The sequence below is a fragment of the Macaca fascicularis genome, chromosome 1, assembly GCF_037993035.2.
Source record: "Macaca fascicularis isolate 582-1 chromosome 1, T2T-MFA8v1.1".
In the NCBI taxonomy this organism is placed as follows: Eukaryota; Metazoa; Chordata; class Mammalia; order Primates; family Cercopithecidae; genus Macaca; species Macaca fascicularis.
In genome coordinates, this window is record NC_088375.1 from 12,093,811 (window position 1) to 12,117,972 (window position 24,162).

General features: G+C 44.0%; 1 protein-coding gene across 10 annotated transcripts in view; it reads right to left on the minus strand.

The window, feature by feature from the left end:
• Positions 1-18,819, minus strand: part of RYR2 (ryanodine receptor 2) — a 787,495-nt gene extending 768,676 nt beyond the window's left edge. For 9 of the 10 annotated variants that reach the window (XR_012434021.1, XM_065543167.2, XM_065543147.2 and 6 more), the window contains exon 1: positions 18,432-18,819. Coding sequence is in view for 9 of the 10 variants with exons in the window: in XM_065543167.2 (XP_065399239.1) it covers positions 18,432-18,479 (48 nt within the window). In the remaining variant the exon portion in view is untranslated. The remainder of the gene's footprint in view (positions 1-18,431) is intronic. The other variant, XM_074038567.1, reaches the window with a different exon arrangement.
• Between the last annotated feature and the right edge of the window lie 5,343 nt (positions 18,820-24,162).

Here is a 24,162-nt window from a genome sequence, read left to right on the forward strand (position 1 = left end):
TTTTTTTTTTTTTTTTTTTTTTTTTTTTTTTGAGGCGGAGTCTTCACTCTGTTGCCCAGGCTGGAGTGCAGTGGCACCATCTCGGCTCACTGCAAGCTCCGCCTCCCAGGTTCGCGCCATTCTCCTGCCTCAGCCTCCCGAGTAGCTGGGACTACAGGCGCCCGCCACCGCGCCCGGCTAATTTTTTGTATTTTAGTAGAGACGGGGTTTCACCGTGTTATCCAGGATGGTCTCGATCTCCTGACCTCGTGATCCGCCCGCCTCGGCCTCCCAAAGTGCAGGGATTACAGGCGTGAGCCACCGCGCCCGGCCATTAATTCGTTTTTCTAGAAGTCCAGAGTGGTAACCTTTGGAAAGGCAGGTAACTACGGGGAGGGGGTGCTAGAGAGGTTTGCAGGCACTGGTAACATTCTATGCGTTGATGTGAGTGGTAGTTACACAACTGCATTCACACTGCAAATATTCAAGCTGTACGCTTAAGATTTACATACTTTACTATCTGTATGTTATATATTACACTTCAATTTTTAAGTTTCCTTTAAAGTTACCTAAGAAAGATTTAACAGGGGAAAAAAACAGTCTATGAAAGGCAAATAAATTATGTTGGTAATAGTTTCTTGTGGGCAAGGACTATATATCCCATTATATCTGTGGAGTTAAGTAGAATGCCTTGCATATAACAGGAATTTGGAAAGGCTAAGAACATAATCATGATAATGGCAGTAATTATATAATTTTGTATATAATTTGTATTTCTATGGAAATACAAATTTATGTAAGTATACGTCGGATGTCAATCCAAGTGCTAAATTCTCTAACTTTTTAAGAACTTTCTTCAACCAGTGCTGGGCGAAGCATCCATCATCCTTCTCCTTGGTCGTGCCCAGCATGCCCAGTGCTGCCAGCACTTTGCTGAACATGCAGAGGCTCCCACAGCTTGAAGGTCAAAGGTTCTACCTTGCCACATGCCAGAATAAATATATGAGAGCTTTCAGCCAGCATTTAATCTTCCTTGTTAATATCCCTTGAATAAAATAGAAATATGTAGGCTGGATATAGAGAAATGTAGAGCTGATTTGACACAGACTTTGAAGGAAATCTTACCTGGTTGGCCATCAGATTCTAGCCTCAGCACCTTCTGATTTAGGAGTCTTATTAATAACTATGTGGAAACCATTTTAAAATACAAAAGAAGAAGGCTTTAAGTCTATGGCACCCCACAGACACCTGACACACAGGAGGTAGTGAGTATATATATCTTTGCTGAATGAAAGAATATACATATATTGGAATTATGGTTCCACCCAATACATTCATAGTATTATCATGCAGTAAAAATCATCAACCATGGTCAATCCAATATTTATGGCATTCTTCATGAACTGGAACAACCACAAAGCCAATCATGTAGCTAAATAAAAGTGAATGCTTGAAAACTTATTAATGCAATCCCCAAATAAATACATGGCCTTAGTCTCCTATAACTTACAGTAGTTTTTCTTCCTTCCCTCTTATGAAAAACTGTTTTACTCTCAGTATTTCAGTTTATCGCACAGAAGAATCTTATCAAAAACACTTCAGCAATAATTTTTCCCTGCCCACATAAATAGGGGGGATTTATCTAACCTTAAAAATAGACTCCATTTATCCACAATAACAGGGCCCTTCTTGGAAGCCGTACTGCTAAGTTATGCAGAGTTCTCGACTCCTGGTTGTATGAACAACAAGCAAAAGAGGGTGCCATTACTCATTTCCTCTCTTATGCAAAGATTTGCAAGTCCTTCTCCTTGATTTATTTACCAGATTCTGTTTGGGTCAGATTTTAGTCTGCTCCATTATTCATATTAGATGACAACGGCATCATCATTATTAACACTGAGACTCTAAAGTCCATTTCTGTACCCTAGTAAGTCATCTGAGGGATACACAGCCCCCTCTTAACAAAACTGTGGGCTTCAGTTTGCCCATTTAGAAGGAAATGCAGAAATGATCTCTGTGTGACTGCACGAAACTGGTGTCATGTACGGAACTGCTGGTTCCATGCTCTACTGACGCTCAGGTCCTTGTTTTAGGCCTGTCCAGAGCCATGTTTTTGTTGGTTGTAACGTATTCCAGGTTTCCTGTTCTGCTAGACATGTGAAATTCTAAAAAAAAAAATTTCTGCAGAAAATGTCCTAGGCAGGACCAAAACTAGAGAATGTTCAATGAGCAGCAGATATTGCAGTTTTGATCACTCTACAATAAAAACTGTGAGGCGCTATCTCCCACCTTCTAATCGGTGCCTGATTGCGACCAACCACCTCCTCTCCCCTTCTCCAGACCAGCATCTCTAAGCACCTTAACCAGGTAAGATGGTGAAGTCTCCAGGGAGGAAGGAAGAGGCCTGTAGATCCTTTGGTTCAACCTCTACCTTCCTTCAATTCTCAAATCCTATTTTACAATATTTACACAAGAGTGGTTTCATTTTCTAAGAAGGGAGAAAACTAGGTATGTGTGGCTTGGTGAGTTTGGGTCTAGGCCCATTCTTAACTTTATTCTGGCATGTGGCAAGGTAGAACCTTTGACCTTCAAACTGTGGGAGCCTCTGCATGTTCAGCAAAGTGCTGGCAGCACTGGGCATGCTGGGCAAGACCAAGGAGAAGGATGATGAATGCTTTGCCCAGCACTGGTTGAAGAAAGTTCTTAAAAAGTTAGAGAATTTAGCCCTTGGATTGACATCCAACATATACTTACATAAATACATACACTCTATATACATATGCATTTAGGCAAGGTAAAATGTACTGTATCCACATTGACAGGGCCAGAAGGTGACATACTTTTATGTTAATCATGTATTTCATGCATAGTAAGCATGGCTATTTTTGAGCAGATCCTACAAATACCATCATCTCAAAGGAAGATTCCTTTTTTTTTTTTTTTTTTTTTTTAGACATGGTCTCACTCTCTCACCTAGGCGGGAGTGCAGTGGCGCAATCACAGCTCACTGCGCCTCTTGGGTTCAGGTGATCCTTTGACCTCAGCCCCCCCAGTAGCTGGGACTACAGGCACACACCACCACACCTGGGTAATTTTTGTATTTTTCTCAGAAGCAGGGTTTTGCCAGGTTGGCCAGGCTGGTTTCGAACTTCTCGGCTCAAGTAATCCGCCCCGCCTCAGCTCCCAAAGTGCTGGGATTACAGGTGTGAGCCACCACACCCAGCCTCAAAGGAAGCGTCCTTTTAAGAAAGTGTTATAGGCACTCATTCCGAGCACTAAAGAGATGCAGATACATGCTCCGTTGTTAAGTGTAGACATTTGTTGAAAGCTTTTACTTTTAAATCAACAGTGTCAAGTATGGAACAAATGTGGAATTTACACATGTAAATACTATATAGATTTACTGTTTAGATTTTTTTTGAAAGACAGTGCTTTGCAAGCGCCAAATTATATGTACAGCATAGTGCCAATTACACAAAAATGTGGAGGAAAAAATCTCTCACAATATAAATTGCTAATTTTCTGAAAAATTACTGGATTTTTTAGCCAGATCCTATCATAGTAGGAGAGCTGAGGGCAGTCACTACCAGCAGAATCATTCTGTTTCCTAAGATATTTCAACATTTTCCCCTGACCTGAGCTTTCAGAAAATCCCTCCAATATATTCCAAGGCTGACCATTTGCTTAATAGTATGTATAATTACTTATATAAGCCCTACAGTCTTTTTGACTGTGAGAAAAAAAAAAAAAAAAAACCCGCCAGCAATATCAGCTTCTCCCACTTGTCTTAATGAGACATGCTTGCTTCAAGCCTAGCTGGATTATTTCATCACCAAAGCCCTGCAGCATGCAAACAAAACACGCCCAGCTTTAAACCAACAAAGCTTTATAGAGCTCTAATTTTAATTATCAAAAGGTCCCTAGCAGAAAATGAAATGATGCAAAGCTAAACCAAAGTCAAATGAAAATAGTATGTGTTCTCGAATTAAGGACAGCAGTAAGTAATTAGGTATCCGCAAAGAGAGGCATCAGCTTAGGCGTGTGCCCAACAATGGTGAGGTGTGTTGGTGGGGCTGGGGGGCATCTCTATCCCATCTTGTGCTTATGAACTTGCGACATCAATCAGCCCTCCTCTACAACCTTAGATTATGGTCTCTTTCATGAGAAAAGAAAAGGATCCCTAACTTTTACCCTTCCTTCCCTTTCAAGCTTCCGCCTCCTCTTTCTTCCTCTTCAGCACACGGGGTTCAAAGATCGTCTATATCGTCTGCGTCCGTCTGCGTCTATTTACTGCTGCTCTGTCGCTTCTGGGTCTCCGGCAATCAGGAGTCTACTTTCAACCTCCTCCCAGAGAGTCCCATAATGATCACATCAAAAGTCTCCTCAGGGCCAGATGCGGTGGCTCACGCCTGTAATCCCAGCACTTGGGGAGGCTGAGGCGGGTAGATCACGAAGTCAGGAGATCAAGACTATCCTGGCTAACACGGTGATACTCCATCTCTACTAAAAATACAAAAAATTAGCCGGGCGTGGTGACACGCACCTGTAGTCCCAGCTACTCGGGAGGCTGAGGCAGGAGAATCGCTTGAACCCGGGAGGCGAAGGTTGCAGTGAGCCGAGATCACACCACTGCACTCCAGCCTGGGCGACACAACGAGATTCCATCTCAAAAAAAAAAAAAAGTTTCTTCTGTCGCCTTCCTCTGAGCCTCTGTTGTGGACTCCTCTACATGCTCCTCCCAAATCATCTCGTCCATTTTTTGTGATTTCTCGATCACACCAGTGGCCCCCAGTCTGCCTCATCGGGTCCCTCCTCTCTCCAAAACACTAAACCCACACTTCTAGCTTTGTGCCTTGAATCTGACTCCTACTGCTGCCATAATGACGTATCACAGACTGGGTGGCTTAGGTAACAGAAATGTATTATCTCCCAGTTCTGAAGGCCTGGAGTCTGAGATGAAGGGGTCGGCAGGGCTGGCTCCTTCCAAGGGCAGGAGGGGGAATCTGTTCCATGCCTCTCTCAGCCCTAGTGCTCCTTGGCTCACAGGTGCAGTGCTCCAGTCCCCACAGGTGTAGTGCTCCAGTCCCCACAGGTGTGCTCCCTGTGTGTCTTCACACCATCTTCCCTCTGTGTGGACCTGCATCCTAATCCCTTCTTGTTAGGAGGGTACTAGTCATATAGGACCAGGGCCCACCTTAATGGCCTCGCTTTCACTTGATTCCTTCTGTAAAGATCCTGTTTCCCAGTAAGGTCACATTCTAAGGTCCTGGGAATTAGGAATGTCAACATACCTTTTTAGGGGGCTATAATTCAGTCCATAACATATCTCAAAATAAATACATCCAAACTAAATCCCACTGCCTTCCCCTGAAACCTCGCCTTCCTCCTGATTTCCAAATGACCAACACCATCTGAGGCCCAGCTTTGTCTTTTTCCTCTCCTTGTATCTAATCAGTTACCAACCCCATAAACCCTTCCTCCACTGTGTCCTAAAGCTCCCCGCTCCTTTCTATTCCCACAGCTACCACCCAAATTTAGGCCCGAATTACCTTGCACCAGCTCTGTGGTGACTGTCTCCTAATAGGCTTCTCAGCTCCAGTCCCTCTCTGATCTCTCTATATCCCAATTTATCTTATAAATTGCTGCCCCATTAATCTTTCTAATGGACAGCTCTGACCCATTTTTCTCCCTTGAAGGAGAAAAAAGAATAACTTCCAGGGTCCCTTTTACCTTATGAATTAAGAACAAATCCCTGACCCTGGTCTCAGGGCTCCCCAGTCCCCCCCAGGATGACACAGCAGTACTCGCACATCATCTCTCTCCCAAACGTGTCACTGTGCTTCCCGCCTTTGCATCAGGGTCCCAAAAAGGAAGGAGATGGCACTCTCAAGGGTTTAATTGAAGACAGGTGAATGAGGGATCATTTACCGAGGCGTGGGCTGGGAGCGTGACAGGATCCGACAGAGGTGGGACTTCTAGGGACCAGCAACAGTGGGAAACTATCCCCAGCCCTCGATCTGAGCCAACAAGGAGAGGAAACAGTGTTCCCAGCACCATCTAGGGTAGGAGCCTCCTGAACATAGAACAGGGCAGAGAAGACTGGAAAGTGGCCCTGGAGATGGGGAGACAGAAGAAACAACATGTGGCCCCCACCCACCTTCCTTTCATCTGTCCTGTCTTCCTGCCCTCCCCACCCAAATTCAGCAAGATCCCACACATTCTTATTTTAGGAGGCATAGTAGTGATGTTGAAGGTAATTTTTTTTAAAGTAAAACTACGACTCAAACAAAGACAAAATGAACACATCCAAGATTTTATTTAATTTCTTCATTAAAGAACCAATGTGGTATCACAGCAGGTTCAAAGGAGGCTCCAAAGGACATACAACGATATGAGCCCATCAGGAAGGCTGAGATGAATTTGCTTGATAAGAATAAACCTGCTCAGTAGCTACAACTGCATTCTAGTAGCCACGATTTGCATTTTCTATAGTCAAGAATCAACAGTTCAGGAATCATTACTATCCGTTTTCCACAATTTAACAGAGTAGTAAGATAGCTCCCAAATGAAAAGCACAGATAACCTAAATGGACAAATGTGACAGGACAGCCACAAATCATTCCTTATAATCCAATTTACAGTCTTTTACTATTTTTCCTGACAGATGGAGGCAGGGGAGGGGGGAAAGGGGGAGGGAGAGGGGAGGGGAGGAAGGGAGGGAGGGAGGGAAAGAGAAGGAAGGGAGGAAAGGAGGGAAGAAGGGAAGAAGGGAAGAAGGGAGGGAGGGAGGGAGGGAGGGAGGGAGGGGAGAGAAGGAAGGGCTTTGGCATCTGAAAACCCTGGACTCTCCAGCAACATCACTTACTCATCAATTGCCCTTGAACAAGTCATTTCACCTCTCTGCAACTCAGTTTCCTGACCTGTATTAGTGCAGTTAACCACTTTATAGACTAAATGGATTGTTCCAGGAATCAAATGAATTGCAGCTATCCTGTCTGAGCGGAATAATGGGGGCCAATATACGTGTCCTTTCATGTTCCTTCACTTAAAGTCATGGGGTTAGACCCTGATCCCTGAAGTTCCTTTTCAGTCTGAGAACTCTGTAACTGAAAATGCTGCCTCCTCCACCAAGCCTTAGATAATGGTACTCCTGGGACACAGATCCCTCCCTCCTCAACATCCTTTCCTCTCATGGTTTTCTGACTCTTATGTCCACTGTGTAGTAGACTATTTGCTTTTTCCTTATCCTCATCCCACCCATAGAGACAGAATAAGCTATTTAAAGGCAGGACAAGCTTGGATATGAGTCCCAGCACCCAGCAAGAAGCATGGCATGTAGCAGGCAGTCCGAGAGCATTTCAGAATGAAGAAGAAGAAGAGACCAGGCGTTGGCGCAGGAAGAGGTGAAATCACAATTCTCTCTTGTCCTCCCCGAGTTTCCACATCCTCTTTGGTGTGAGTAGGACTGACTCAAGTCGGGCTGACTTTGCAGGCTTCACTGTGTAATGCAATTCTTCATGACGGGAGCAGGACGTTTAGACTTAATAACGACACCCCCGTCTTCAGAAGATGATGGCCCCTTCCCTGTCACAAAGGGAATGGCAGTGAAGCGGAAGTCTTTAAGCTTCTCTGACAGCCATCAATCAAAAACATTTCATCTCAGCTTTTCATTTGTTTGGGACTCAAGACAAAATGTTCTCCTGACATTTCGCTGAACCTACAAGCCAGGACGTGTAAGTTGATCATGACTCCCAACTGTGGGCACTGGCCTTGGAAACATGTCATGACAGACACGTCCAAGACCAAAGGGGACTAAAGGGATAGGCAAAAAAATAAGAAGAGAGGGGCCAGGCGCAGTGGTTCACACCTGTAATCCCAGCACTTTGGGAGGCCGAAGCAGGTGGATCACGAGGTCAAGAGATCGAGACCATCCTGGCTAACATGGTGAAACCCCATCTCTACTAAAAATACAAAAATTAGCCGGGTGTGGTGGTGGGCGCCTGTTGTCCCAGCTACTCAGGAGGATTAAACAGAAGAATCACTTGAATCCGGGAGGCGGAGGTTGCAGTGAGCCGAGATTGCACCACTGCACTCCAGCCTGGCGACAGAGTGAGACTCCATCTAAAAAAAATAAATAAAAATTAAAAAATAAGAAGAGAGGAAAAGGGCATCAGGGATTGGATCCTGTGTATGCTGTGTGTGTGTGTGTGTGTGTGTGTGTGTGTGTGTGTGTTTCTCTTAACATTTTTCAAGTGCCTTAGTCATCCTTCAATATGTTGTTCTTCCCTAAAAGGAGGGGGAAAAAAAAAAAAAAAGCCCTGTTCTTCCCTACAGGCTCATAAGTGTGACATGCCCCTGAAGTACAGTTCTGGAAAATATTGTCCTTAAAAAAACAAGCACTTTGAAACATATTTTCATCCCTTAGCCCACTCCCCCAAATGTCAACTGTTTCAAAAATAAAATGAATCAAAATTTCCCAAAACGCTACAAAAGAGATTTTGGAGCACTTTTAGAGATCAAGGTGGCATTTCATTGAAAATTTAATTCCTGCCTGACATGTGGTTCTATATTCTGGATTCTGCCTTTCATGTTATTTTCATATTTTATAACAAAATAGAATCTCTGCTTTTACCACCATTTACTTCACCATTGACCATTTACTCCGTGAGTTTTGGAGCCCAATATCACGATCACATCCATCATCTCTTCACCTTTTGGACCCTCTGAATTTTACACAGGACACAATCCCCACAGGACCATAAGCTTACTGTTCCCAGGTTGATGCACATAAGGTTCCACTGTTTGAGCATCTCACCTCTACAGGAGCTATGGCTTCCACCTTCATGGTTTCTCTTAGGTACCCGGTAGAATGCTACAGACAAAGAGAGATCCCATTCACACACACTGCATTAAGGTACCCTAGTAAACTGCACACAATTACCCTATTCTGTATTTATTATGTAAAATACTATCTCATGCAATCAGTTCAACACAATTCCACAAACATTAAACACAGGGCCTGTGATGTGGCAGACAGCCCGCAAGGCTCTGGTAGTGTAAGAAATTCACATTTGATATTATAAAGTACTTTCCTGAAGGTAGAAGCAGGGCACCAAGTTTCCCTCTTGTTTTAAAATATGTCTCTCTCCAGCAGAAAGGGCCCCTGTGCGGTAAGATTAAGTGAGAGTTCCAGAGCCAGCCGGCCCAGGTCTGAAACTCCAGCTCCGCTGCCTGTCTCTGCGAACGCTGGGCTCACTTCATTCACTTCCTTGCAGCTACCTCTGAGGGATTTTCTAAGGATTTCACGAGAAAATACACAGGCAATGCTTAGAACAGACCTGCCAGGCAATCACATATCGATGTGCCTACAAGAAATAAAGGTGCCAACAGCAGTACGTAGGCCATGGCATTAAAGAGCTCTGAGCTCCTGACCAGAAATGGTTACTCCTCAGGCTAACACTGTATTTAAGATCAGAGGAACTTCTCTCAGCCTGTGGGACTATTCAAATGTGCCTTAAGAACGCCGCATTCAACCTCCAAAAGACATGTGGACACCATTGTTCCTGAATGCTGAGATGGTACAGGTTTGTTGCTGGTCCTGCCACTATCAAAATAGCATCTCTCACAAGTAACTCACTCATGAGCCCCAAGAAGAGAAGAGGAGAGGAGAAAGGAGGGGAGGGGAGGGGAGGGAAAGGGGACGGGAGGGGGCAGAGAAAGGGAAAGGGAGGAAAGGGAAAAGGAGGGAAGGGGGAGGGGAGGGGAGGGGTGGGAAAGGGGAAGGGAAAGGGAAAGGAACCATAAAAATAAAAACCCCAAAGCACTGGAAGAAGGAACAGAGACCAACAGACAATTCACTGCTACCCATGAACTAATTTAACTGAATTCTACGCCACAGTCAAAATTGGTGAAAAGAAATATGGTATAATATCTTTCATTCATTTGCGCACGTGTGTGTGTATGTGAGACCAAACTTTCCTCATGTAAGTTTCTTTGATTATGAAATAAATATAAACTCCAGCAAAATCTAAAAGAATTTAAATCATAATCCCTTTTACTTTGAAAAGCAGAAACCTGCTGTGGAAAAGAAGAAAATACAACTTCTAACAGCTATCAACTCATTGTGCTGTTCAGCTTCATTTTAACAATACCCCAACTGACTCAAGACTAAGGATATCATTTTTCCTGTAAGTTTTCTTGTTCTTTTCTTGATCTTCTCAAAATGTATCATTTCAGTTTATATCTTTGGTTATGCATTAAATATGAGTGAAATTCATGGGTTCCCATGTACATTATGAATCAGATTCTAAACTCAGGAGGAAAGAGAAACAACGAAAATTTCATTAGAAGCGGAACAAATGTGCAAAAACTCTTTCAAAATACCAAAAATGTTAAAGGAAAAAAAGCGCTTGCCATAGTAGAAAAATAAATTGGCTACATTGAATTGTTGCTTCCTCCACGGTGATGAGACGTATGGGCCTGTGCCTCTCACTCAGTGACCACATGAGGGTTTCCTCCGCACACTAAGAGCCACATGTCCCAGGGAGCAAATGTGTCCTCGTTCCCGCCTCAACCATTCCCAGACTCAGGAGGGCCCTGCCAGCCTCTGAGCTCCTAAACACTTTCTCCCGTTCCACTCATTTTCTTCTGCATCTATCTTGGCTCCACAGCTAGATTTCAAGTTTTCTTCTAGTAAATTGGCAGATACTAATCATCGGTTGGTGGGTGGTCAGTACCTACACCCAGCCATCCAGAGGAGGTCTCCCTGGGTTCACGTGTCAGTGGCTGTGCTCTCTCTGTCCCCAACTCTGCAGGAGGAGCTCTGCTTGGGTAATGAGCATGAAAGCAATTATGTGTAGGTCCTCTGAACATTCCGTCACTAACAGCAAAGCCTTGGACTTCCATTTCATTGCAGCAACACCACTATAGAACTTTTGAAACAGAAACCAGGAAATCCACCTTCCACTTGGGCTTTGAGGGCTGACTGTAACATTTCGGGAAACCCCAGAAACATGGGCCACGTCTTCACCAGCCAGGCAGAAGGTAATTACAGAAGCCAGAGAAGTTCTTCACGGCTGGGACAATAGAGAGGACTTGCACACAAGCTCACTAGAAGTTTAGTTACTAAATGGATCCGAACCCATTTAGTTCTACCAGTCCCTAAGAGTGCTACTGGCATGAGAGAATTCTTCTCCTAGCTCCTTCTAAACGCCTGTCTGCAACCTTCTCTTATTGTTAACGTCTCCTCTTCCCTGAAAGAAAACCACCCATCATCAAGAATCCTGGCATGACGCTTGTTGTCAGCTTTCAGGGCCTGTGATCTATCAGGATGAGGATTTCCAGGGACCTCAGGATCATTCAAAGCATTTCTTTCCAGTCCCAGGTGAGGTGTTTTATGCTCATGCTGCAGAATGGTTTGAGTCTGCTTGACACTAAGACTATGAACATGACAATGGGAATGACCCCAGAGAGTCCCTCTGAGAATCACCCTCCCCATTTTACCTTTCTCAACAAATCACAACCATTTGTTGGCGGGGTCCTCATCCCAGTGTTCTTCCCGTGATTAATAAAGGGGAAAGTAAGGAGATGAAACTGATCCACTGGATACTCTAACAGTGCCCCTGGAAGTCACCTCACCCCCTGACAGCTGCTCATTTGAAATATAGATTCTGACTCTAAACCAGTCTTTCTTTTGGGCAGCTCCAATCACTCAGACTCAATTAACCCTTAATTTATTCTCTTACTCTCCTTTGTTCACTTGCTCCAGTGACTATAACTTCCCTCTCTCTAATTGCCTTCTCCAGGTGTCCCCTCCCACTGGACCTGGGAACCACTGCGGCCTCCCAAAGCAGCAATCATCACCTGGACTTTCTCACCCTACACACCTCCTCTGTCCTCATCTCAGAATTTCACCCACCAACCCTCCTACTCTTCTGCTTCTAGAAGAGATCTTACCTCCATTCTCCCGCCCCCGCTATCTTTTCCTACTTTCTTCATAGCAGATTCCTTCTTTCTGCATTTGGACGCATTCAAGTGATGTTCACATTAAACTGGTGGGGAGGAGGATCCTTTTTCTTGTCCCGATCTTCACTTGCCACAAGATTTCTCTTAAGTCTGTCCTTGTAGCTAACAGCGGGCCAAGCATCACGGGAAACCGATGCCCAACATGGTCCCAACTCTCCCACAGAGCATTAGGGTCAAAGCATTCTCTGACCATTGCTTGAGTTTCCCAATCAGTTCCATACATTTTATTAATTATTAGTGATAAATGGTCAGAGAGAGGTAAAATCAGAATTGGTTGGAGTGATCCAAGAAATCTCCGTGTAGGATGAAAAGCGTAAGCAACGTATCTAGGGGCGGATCATAAAAAGTCATGAGCCAAGTAGAGAAATTAGACAGGATGTGCAAGGATGTCAGCTGAGGCTTGGAGATGGACACAAGGGTTTCAGGAGGACTAAAATGGCAGGAGGATTCTAGGCGGGTTGCTGATTTGTTGCGGGAGGAAGGATGATGAAGGTTGCAATGAGTACTGGGATCAGAACAAGAAGCTAATGGAGTATGAAAGACATCGAAATCTGACTTGGATTGCAAAGAGAAACACGATGGGCTATGATGACAAATTAGATGCCGAAGAGAAGAAAGAGAACTAGACAAATACATTGAGGCCCTCCCATGAGCCAGGCACTGTTGTTCTAAGTCCATAAAGCTAGGTACTGGGAGATTCAGGCCTCAGACTCAGATCTTCTGAAGGTTAGGATCACACTGGAGCCAGAGCCACAAACGGCAGTGCCACCGATCAGCAGAGACGCTAGGAAGGAACGTCGCTTAGGGAACCGACAGGCAATGACCTCAAGCTGGTGTTTCCGGGGGCCGAGAAGCAGGAGGGAAGTCTAAACAGAGGTTTGAAATGAAGGCCCAGGGCTGTCGAATCTGCAGTGGGTTTCTCCTACAACAAAAGAGTCACTTTGGGAACATTCCTTTCATCTCTCTGGCTCTCAGAGCTGGATGAAGTCATTGTTAAGTCTTTTCAAACTCTGTTATTCAAGAGATCCCAGATTTTGTGACATAGATAAGCTCATGAAGGCAGACGAGACAGAACAGGAAATAGGACAGAATCTTTTGGGATAACCACACACTTGGCGTAAAAGGAATGAAACGCACCTGGAAAAAGCATGATCAGAAATGTAAAAAATTACCAAGAAGGTACCATGTCCCCAAAGTCAAAAGAGTAGCTTCAAAAAGGAAAGTCAAGGTAGTAGAGTTTGAGAAGGAATCTAAGGGACTAGGGACAGAGGGACATTTAGACTTGGCAAGGAGGGAGTTACTGGCAACATCCAGGAAAGTGAATTTAAGAAGGAAGAGAAGCTAGATAATTACATGGAGAGGGGTACAAGCAGTGGGAGAAGACCACTTTTGGAGGAGGGGAGCAACCAAATAAGGTATCGGGGTCAAAGACAGACATTTTAAGATGGGAGAAATTAACAGGCTTCAAGATGAACCTGAAGGAGTAAGTGGATAGGGAGGCAAAAAAAAAAAAAAAAAAGGATGGAAAGGATGGATTCCCATCTTGGCTTCCAGGACCAAGATTTAGGCCATGCGAGGGACTGTAACATTAGAAAAGAGAAATGAAACCTCCTTTTCACTAGCTGGAAGGACAAGAGGACAGATTTGGAGAGGGAACTCTATGAAGGTCAAGTTAAGGATAAAATGGAAAAGTGGGTTTAAAACTACTCTATAAAGAATGATGTGCTGGTAAACCTCCTTTCTGGAAATTCCTCATAGATTTTCATATACTCCGCATTACTAAATGCCACTAACTTGGAGTGTGACACTGGGCCAAGTCACTTGGCTCTCTGAGCTTTTGTTTCTTTATCTGCAACATCAGAGAGGCATGGGGTGACAGGGTAATGTTTTCTAAAGGCCTCTTCCTACCCTAATGTTTTGGAGTTTATTTATGCATTTTTCCCTTCTGATTGTTCCACGCCATCCTCTATATCTTTTCTTTGCATTTACAGCTGCAAACCACTTCTCTACTTATTTTGAATACTTCCTTAACACATTATGCATACAGACGGTGTTCAACAAATGTTTTCTGAATTAATCTAATTCCCACAATGTCAGAGTTTCAGGACAAATGTGTGCTTCATCACCTCTCCCTCTCTCCCAAAAGCTATCTAAAGAAGCACAGTCACCCAGTGCTGCTGGAGTCCTTTCTTGGATAATTCAGCCGTGATAAAAACACTTATCTGAAGCCAAAGCACAAATACAATTGAATGTCAAATAAATCAGTGCCCTAAGTGTTTTAGATCTTGCCCTTCCTGCCAATGTGTACATGCTAATTTCTAAGTTAAAATAAAATAAGTCTGATGATGTAAGCCTGTGTGGGCTTTGCATCAGTTCCTTGGGAAAATACCATAGTGCATATCTATCTAAAGCTCCTTGTAGCTTCATTATGAAGGGAGCAAAAAGTGCAGATTTCCACTGCTCACTCCATCTTTTCATTTGTACTCTGTGACATTCCTACAACTGAGAAAACTGACTTGGTATCCTTTTGCTATAAACCTAAAACATACTTGAACAGTAGATACAGAAGCCTTTCTCTCCTGGAAAGAACACTATTAGCCTAAGATTTGAATTTTAGTTGTCGTTCTGCACTGCTGAGTACTGACTTCATACCATTAACCTTCCTGGACCTCTACAAACTAGGGCTAAATATTCCCATCAAACCTCCTATGCAGTGTTGTACACCGGCATCTATACTGCATAATTATCACTATTCATCGATGAGTATATTTAAAGATGATTCTTGTCATTGTGGAACAAGAGGTATGAACACTGAGAAGAAATCTAATGAAATACTTCATTCTGCAAAGGAAGACAAGAGGAAGACCGTAAGTATTCCTATCAGGATCATTTTTACAGCCAGGACTAAACTTTAAGTCTCAATCTATGGGTAAATACAAAACTACATGACACAGTACACCCCAAGGGTAACTCAACTGTGCTTACACAAATGAAAGAAAGACAAAATACTCAAAAAAAAAAAAAAAAACACCTTGACCAAGGTCATTTTATACCATGGTTTTCTTAAAGTCAGAGGAATATCTTCTATAACATTCTGTATGATTGCTTGAAAAAAAAAAAGAGGACCATAACTAAAAAGATGCATGTTTTTAAATAACCAAATGACAGTTTGTTGTTACATTGGTAAGTTAATAAAATCTTTAGAATAAAATAAAACAAAACATACATTCCAAATCATGGATATGTTTGGATATGACAGTGAACGAGTCCATTACGAGCTGACAGCTTATTTTATGATAGGATTCTTCTCTCATAAGTGTACCAGCATATCCAGAGTTTACACAAACATATTTTCAATCTCTCTCAAAGATAAACGGACCCAAGTGGGCAGGTTTCCAGCAGATGGGGGAGCCACTGAATCAAAGATGATCATTCATCCACATAACTATTTGGAATGTGAGCCAACAAGCAGCAGCAAATGGAATAGAGATGCCAGAGAGACGGGTACAAGTGAACCAGTGACAAAACCTCTTTGCAAATGAGGAATTAATTTACAGCAGCATACATAACTCACAGACACAGCCCATTAAAGATTTCACCTCTACTTCCCTTAACAGTGATCTCAGACTCTTCTAAAAAAAAAAAAAAGAAAGAAAAGAAAAGAAAAGCAAAAAAGCTTTCTGTGGACAGTGGTCAAAAAGATGCCTCAATGTGCGGGGGTGCTGAATACAAACCCAATAGACAGTGATCTGCTCAAGATAATTCAGATGTTCTAATCAGAACACATGAAATGTCCAGTCAAATTCACAATTACAGTGTCTTAATGACTGTTTTTCTTTTGCTATGCAAAACAGCTTCATCCATCACTATCAAGAAGTCTTCCATCTATAACTGTTTTACCAAGATGTAGATTCCCAATACTCCTTGGACTATTTGCTTTAAAAAAAGAAAAAGAAGAAGAAATAACTCATATTGACAAGCTTGCACATGACAGAGAAATAAATGCCCTCAGAAAAAAAAAAAAAGAAATGACTTTAATGTAGGAGCCATACCACAGTCTCCCCATTATTAACCCCATCAACATCTCTGAACCACCAACATTCTCAGGTTAAGAGGGAAAAAAAGGGAGGACGGGGAAGGGAAGGATGTAGGGTATAGATGGAGAAGCCGGTAAAGCATTTGATAATTTCCATATGAAAATTGGAAAATCGTGAGGAAAGGCATGTTTTCCTTTTAGATGTTAATGCAATACCAAAAAAACAAAAAATCCCCCCTGCTCCACTGTGCCACCTCCTTCAAGGTCATTTATCATCAGCACAACCACCTACGGATGTTTTATTAAAAAGAAAAATCCCAGCCTGGGACTGCCAGATCCCTACCCAGGACCCACTTATCAAAGGTGTTGCTCTAGCTGACAGGCAGCTGCTGAGTGGCACAGAGTTAACATCACTTTATATGTGCAGAACCCCATCAGCCAGCACGTTCCCTCGGTGCCCATTAAGCATTCTGATAACACCACCTCCATGAGCTCGGCTTAACAGTTAAGCCCGCAGGAAGCCCTTGAGTGCATGAAGCCTACCAAAATTTCCCAGCTAATTTTAACCCCATACAGTTTGATACAAATTGATCGAAAAATTATGCAGCAACTATATTTGTCCACCTGAATAAAGAGTCCTTAGTTTTCAGAAAAATCTAATAGGGTTTAAATTACTTTAAAAAAAAAAAAAAAAAAAAACCTTATAAACCATTTTCTATGAAAAAGACAACTGTATTACCAGCAGGCTTAATATACACCGTGACCAAGGTATTAGTGAAGAGGCTCTTCCAAGCCCGGTCTTGGGCCAACACTACTTCAAAAAGCATATGCAATGGTGCATAACATGCAGCTATTCGGTTGGATTACTATTAGGTTGCCATCTGATGCGGATCCTGGATTTTTTTCCTTCCCAAAGCTTTCTCCCAGTCCGTTTAATGCACAAATGACTGCCTTCCCCGACTCCAAAAAAAAAAAAAAAAAAAGAGGAGGAAGAAGAGCAAAAGAGAAAAGACAGTCGTTTACAACGTTCCTGTGCAAATTCGCTGTTTTCATATGTTTAGTACCCAAATACATCAAGACTATTTTCACACCTGAAAGTTAATTTTTCCAAAATTCCACCATCTCTACGAGTTTCTGTGATTATAGGTAACTGTAACTGGGAATTGTGTGTGTGTGTGTGTGTGTTTGTTTTGTTTTGTTTCTTGTACTGCTGAGGAAAGAAGTACCATCAGAAGCTGCAGTTCTAGGTTGGGGAAGTCTGGGGAATCCTGCAAGGGAACATCCTTCAGGAAGGAGGACAGAAGTGGAAAAGGAACGACTGAAAGGATGCTAACTAGGTTATTCTTAGGAGGAAGTTAGGGCATTTTCTCTTCTGGAGAGGCTCTCCAGTCCCAGCTTGGAGGCGAGCAATGCCTCGGCCTGGGAAGTATCTGCAGTGTTTGAACAAATCAGAGAAAGGAAGGAGCAGTGCCAAGAGGTACTTAAGAAGAAAGAACGGTATTAGTGTGGAGCCAAGCTTTCCCTGCCTGCCACCCAGTGTGGGGCAGCCACCCTGCCCTTACACTTACACACACACACACAGTTTGCTGCACTTGGCATGCAATAAGCCAGCATTTAGAGAACGACACGTTCACGATGTTCTCCCCGCCACCACCACCCGCGCGCGCGCACACACACACTCGCTCCCCATGCCTTCCGCGCTTTGCAAGCGGTCACAGCACCACCAGGGATGGCACCAGCCCCGGGAACCGCGGGGACCACGGAGGCGACTCCTCCTCCGCTTTCGCAGCACCTTCACTTGGGGGGAACCTCCGGGCAGCGTCCTGCACCATCACCCCCGCCCCCGGCCAGCTGCGCTGCACGCTACACGGAGTAAGCGAACCGACGTCTTCGCTCCGTGACAACGCGCGGGTCCAGCCCGAAAGCCCAAGAAACCCCCCGGCGGCGGTACTCCCAGAAACGACCCGAGTCCCCGCCGCTCCCCGTGCCCCCACGGGCCACCCTGCTCTGCACCCTGCCCCCGGCCGCCCGGGAGGTCCCAGCCCTGCCACCAGGCAGGCCGGACTGGCCGTCCCCTCCTTCCCCGGATCCCGCAGCTCCGAGGCTCCTGTCCCCGTTGCCCCGGGTCCGAGCCCGGGCGCCTCCCGCCGGCTCGCCGCGCTCCATCCTCTAGCTTTCCACACGCGCGCACAGACACGCGCCCTTGCCTTCCCGCGCCCCAACACGCACACCTGCACACACTTTGGTGATGCCCGCTCCTCCCGCATCCCCAGGGGGCACCCCTCGCCCCGCCCTCGAGTCCCCGCTGCCCGCTGTCACTCTGCCCGGACCCCGCTAGTGGATGCCCTGGCGCCCCCTTCCCCTGGGAGCACAAGCGACGCACGGCGCTTACAGTTCGCAGGAACTGGATCTCGTCTTCGCCCTCGCCCCCATCGGCCATGGTTCCGCGCCTCCTGGCCGGGGCCGGCTCCCGAGCCCCGCGGAGCCCGGCGGCGGCGGCGGCCCCTGGCGCTGCCGGCTGCTTCTGCTGTCGGGAGCCGGGGGCGGGAGGGGGCCGCGCTGCCGAGTGCCGAGCGCCCGGCTGTCCCCGCCTGCAGAGCGGAGGAGGAGGCGCAGACGCTTGGGCGGGGGTGGTCGAGGCGCGGGGCCTCCCCGCGCCGCACTGTGCGGGAGGAGGGCGGCCCGGGCCCGGAGGACGCGGTGAAGCAGCCCCGCAGCCCAGCCGCGCTCGCTGCCTGCAGCCGGCGGTCCGCTCGGTCCCGGCTCCTCCGAGCGAGTGCGCCGAGCCAGCTGAGCCGGGGTTAGTGCTGCGGTGGGGGTGGGGTGTGGGGGCGGGCGGGGAGGAGCTCGCCGGCTCCCCGCTGCTGCAGGTAATCCGCAGCCCGCTCCTCCGGGCCGCCAAACCCGAGGCCCAGCGCCACTTACTGGCTGCGCTGGGTATTGGGGCCGCAGGGCAGCCGGCGAGCGCACAGCCTGCTACTTGCGCCCCGCTGGGGTCCTTGGGCTCATTCCCCTGCCCCTTCCCAGGTTAAAAGCTCCGGCACTACGCCTCTTCCTCCTGGACTACGCTAGAGCGCTACTACCACAGCACTTCGGATCGCACGGAATGATATCTTTCACCTGGGCGCACGGGGTGGCTAATCTCCTAGTAGCGATTACCCAACACCTGGTATTTTAAACGTGGATTACCTCTATTCATGATCAACATGGGAATTCTTCAATATCTAGTTTTAGTGTACCATGCTTTTCGCAGATAATCGATGCAAAGTGCACGGTTTTGGTGCACAGAACGTTAACATTCAACAAATATATAGTGAGCGCCTATGCCAGACAATGTCGTACAAGACAGACCCAGGAGTTTATGGTCTATATTCGAAGTGCAAGCCTTAATTCAACAAGGAATTGCGGTAAAGTATGGGATAATATCTGTAAGTCTGAACCACTGGATGGGTCGAAAGTCAGACTATGCTACCCATTATCCTTGCTGAGAGACGAAATTCAGGCATTCCACCGCAGGTAGCAATATCCTGCCCTCGCAATCCTCCATGCAATAGTCTACCAAATGCCTACTTAACTACTTAAACGGCTATGACTAAGAAAATACAGAGTCTGAGACGATTTGCAGAAGAAAGCATTTGTCTCTCGTTCCTAGTCCACAGTGCCTTCATTTATCATACTTAAGTATGTGCAAAGTAAAGTTTTCAAATGTCAGTACTACAGAGATGCAGACATTGTAAAACAAGGATTTTTGCGTCCATTTACCTACGTCTCACGTTCTGTGGCATCTATCTCATTATTAAAATCGACCAGTGAGTTCTATGCAGTTTGTATTTTATTTTTAGCATTGGGTTAGGTTTTGTAAATTTCCAGGAGAATGACAATATATGTATAAATACTCTCTCCGTGGTGGAACTAGTAATGTTCTGCCCTATCTTATGGAAGTATACTAGTCACCTTACCTAAAAACTTGACCTATCCTTGTAGCCATGACGACTAACCAACTCTTAAACCATTATTATTTATGTGAATGTGTACTCTTACGAGTCTCTAAACGAACAACCAGTGAGCTCCCAAAAAGTCGGGTAAAAGTCCTCCATGAGCAATGACTATATTCTGAAATTGGCTCATGATTTAATGTTAAACGATTTGATCTTCCAAATTTAGAATATATCAAATTGACGTTTTAAAGTACTTTATTCAGAACTATGCAGAGACGGGTTTCTTAATTACTCCATTCTACCCAGATGGTAGGTAAAATAGTATAAAAACTCTTACCACGTCTTCATTTTGGCATTTTAACAAGGCTGTAAACTTTTCTAGCAAGAGTTATGGTTATTATTTCTTTAGTTCTCTCAATGTAAGTGGAATAATGCTAAATGGCCTAGACACTCGATGATTCTTATTCACCCTACACAGTCTTCAGCAGCAAGTAGACATAGAGCAGAGGCTATTTATAAAACGTACCGTTTACGTGGACTTTAAAACACAAAAATACAAAACTATGAGGTTTATAGATCTCCAGCCTGTTCTAAAAGTATAGAAATATCTTTGAGAATGATATAAAACATTTATTTTCAAAAAGAAAACCAAAGCAAATATAACAAGTGTTTTAATATTGGTGATGGGCATAGTGGTGGAATATTATTTTTGGTACTCTGATATTCTGTTATATTTCATAATTATATAACGAAGTAATTTTTACAAGAAAGCAACCTCAGTGAAAGCTATGGAAACTTTTTACTTATAGCTTTTTAAAAAAAAAAAATTAATCCTTTTGGATGATTTAGTTATAATTCCCTAGTTTCTTCTTCTGGTGGACAGTTGTAGTAAGAAAATTTGTTTTCCAGTGCAGAGATCATAGGATACTAACTAACCTCAATTTTAAGTGTACTTGAGAGAAAATACATATACTTTGGATACAGCTTAAAGTTTAGGTTTACTGTATTTAATTCTTATGGTAGACTCAGACTAACAGAAATTAACAAGTAAACCTTTTTCTAGGCACAAAACTATAGTTCATTAAATAGAAAAAAAAATTTTACCATTTTCATTAGAATGTAATATTTGATATCTATATATTTTATAATTTGTATTAAAATATTTATTGGCTGCGCATCATGGCTCACACTTGTTATCCCAGTGCTTTGAGAGGCCAAAATGGGATGATTGCTTGAGGCCAGGAGTTCAAAGTAAGCCTGGGCAATGGAGACCTCATCTCTACAAAAAAAAAAAAAAAAAATTACTAGCGAGGCGTGGTGGCATAAACCCATAGTCCTAGCTACTTGGGAGGCTGAGATAGGAGGATTACTTGAGCCCAGGAGTTAGAGGCTACAGTGAGCTATGATCAAGGCACTACCCTCCAGCCTGAGTAACAGCAAGATTTGTCTCAAAAAAAATAAATTCTCATTTTCTCAATTCATGTTATGTATAATAGTTTATTTTGCTTTTTATTGTCTTAATATTTTTTAATTATAATATAATATTTATATTCAATGGATAACACTCCATTTTAAATCTTTATTAATCATAAAATTAATAATAAAAAGTTTAGAGGATGACATTTCTATGTTTCTTAGTCCACATTTGGGAAGTATTCTTCTTTATGATTAATTTCATATTCTGCAAGAGAGGGAAAAATTATATTTTTACTTTTTAATTAAGAGTTTTTCTGCAGTCATCTAATTAAGAATGGGCCATCGGGCCGGGCGCGGTGGCTCACGCCTGTAATCCCAGCACTTTGGGAGGCCGAGGCGGGCGGATCACAAGGTCAGGAGATCGAGACCACGGTGAAACCCCGTCTCTACTAAAAATACAAAAAATTAGCCAGGCTCGGTTGTGGGCGCCTGTAGTCCCAGCTACTCGGGAGGCTGAGGCAGGAGAATGGCGTGAACCCGGGAGGCGGAGCTTTCTGTGAGCCGAGATCGCGCCACTGCACTCCAGCCTGGGCGACAGAGCGAGACTCCGTCTCAAAAAAAAAAAAAAAAAAGAATGGGCCATCGTAGCCCACTTATTCACTTGGCAGGATGCTAGACAGCCTTAAAGAAGAAAAAAATTAGGACAAATGTTAGATTTTTCATTTTGGCTTACAATTGACTAAACTCCCCAATGATGTACGTGAGCTCAAAAAATTAACTTCTTCCTCAAGGTTGCTACAGAAACTCAGCTAAAATACTCAATGTTATCATTTTAATTCAGCTTCTTTCAGTTAAGATCACATACATTAAAGGCTTTATTACTGACTTGAAAGCCTCTGGAATTGTCATCAGATCATTATAAAATTAGGATTAGAGAGCCTCTAACATCCTGAGATTTAGCCCATTTCTTGTTAACTCAGGTTTCCTGTTTCAAAATCTCTAAGGAACATTTCATACCTATATTCTTATCCCACTTCAGAACTCAATAAACCAACATTTTACAAAACTTCCATTTTATTTACATCTTTATTGCGTATGTTCTAAAATACTATAATTCTTATGAGCACCTGTCCTAGAAATAAATCCCTGGGGAATTCACCACAAGCCAGTCCTCAGGTCACATGGCCTGAATCTCTGGGTCTGCATTAATGCAAGATGGCCAAAAATTACATAACGAATGATGACGATGGTGATGAAACTTCATTTATTGAACATTTACTATGCTCCAAGCACTTTCATTTTATTTTTTCTTTTCATCTTCGCAGCAATGTCATTTTTGAAAAAAAGAAATGAAGGCTTAAAGAAGTTAAGTAGCTTGGCCAAGATTATGCAGCTGCTGAGTGATGACACAGGGGTCTGAGGACTTATGCTCCTCCCCTACCTCCGTCCCAAAGCGGAAAGCACAAAAAAGAGTCTAGACTAGCATGAACTATAAAAGGCTCTGGCAGCCCGGGGAGATCTGTCCCTGGTTTCAGGCCAAAGCAGGTCCTGCTAGCTCTTGGAATACCAAGTAAGTTCTGGAAAGAGACAGGGATTACTATGTGTTCAGAAATAAAATCCAATTTGTGCCTTTCTCCACAGTTTGGATTCTTAGGGGAAATCAGTTTTTCAAGACTCGAAGGTTATTCACCACTATCGTATTAGTTCCTTTACAAATTATGAAGCCCCAAACTACAATTAGTATTCCAATTTTCAGGGTCAGGACTGAAAGACATGCAGGTAGAAAGAGTACACATGATCTACCTCTTGGTATCAGGGGAGCCCTAGACATCACAGCGAAGGGTGACCCCACCTGACGAAAAGTCTGCTTGTCACTGTAGTCCCCTCTTATCCACAGCTTTGCTTTCTGCAGTTCCAGTTACTCAAAGTTCCAAAATATAAAATGGAAAATTCCAGAAATAAACAATTCCTACATTTTTAATTGTGTGCCCGTCTGAGTAGCGTGATGAAACATGAATCATCCCTTTGTCCAGCGTATCCACTCTTCTGGACTCCCCACAGTAGCTGTTTCAATGATCAAATCAACTATCCTCGTATCATGCTGCCTGTGTTCAAGTATACCTTATTTTACTTCATAATGACCCCAAAGTGCATGACTAGTGATGCTGGCGTATTGTGATTATTGTTATATTTTATTACTAGTTATCATTGTTCATCTCTTACTGTGCCTCTTATAAACTAAACTTAAACCTAGGTTTGTATGTGTAGGGTGAAAACACAGTATACATAGGGTTCAGTCCTATCCATGGTTTTGAGCATCCCCTGAGGTCTTGGAATGTATCCCCTACAGATTAGGAGGTAGGGGTTCCTAAGGAAATGTGGGTTCCCCAGCCACATTCCCAACTCAAATTGCCTAGTGGCTTCCCAAGTAGGTTATTCTGACTGGCACGTGTCCCTGAAGGCAGATCTTCCTCCTGATTTGCCTGTTTCTGTTGTACTACATACAGCTCGAATCCAAACTCTGATCACCATCTTTGATTCCTCTCTCACCTTCCCCACTGAACATCAGAGTGTCTTTTTATAAGTAAAAGGCATTTTCCTGATTCTTGTCTTTATATCCCAGAGTATTTCACTAACGTCATCCCTAATCTTCCTGTTTCTTATGGTTTTCCGGAGCAAATCATCTTGCTGACTCCCACCAGCACCACCCCCTGTAACAATGTTTCCATCTTGTCACTTCCTCACCCAGTAAGAACTAGAACCGTTGAA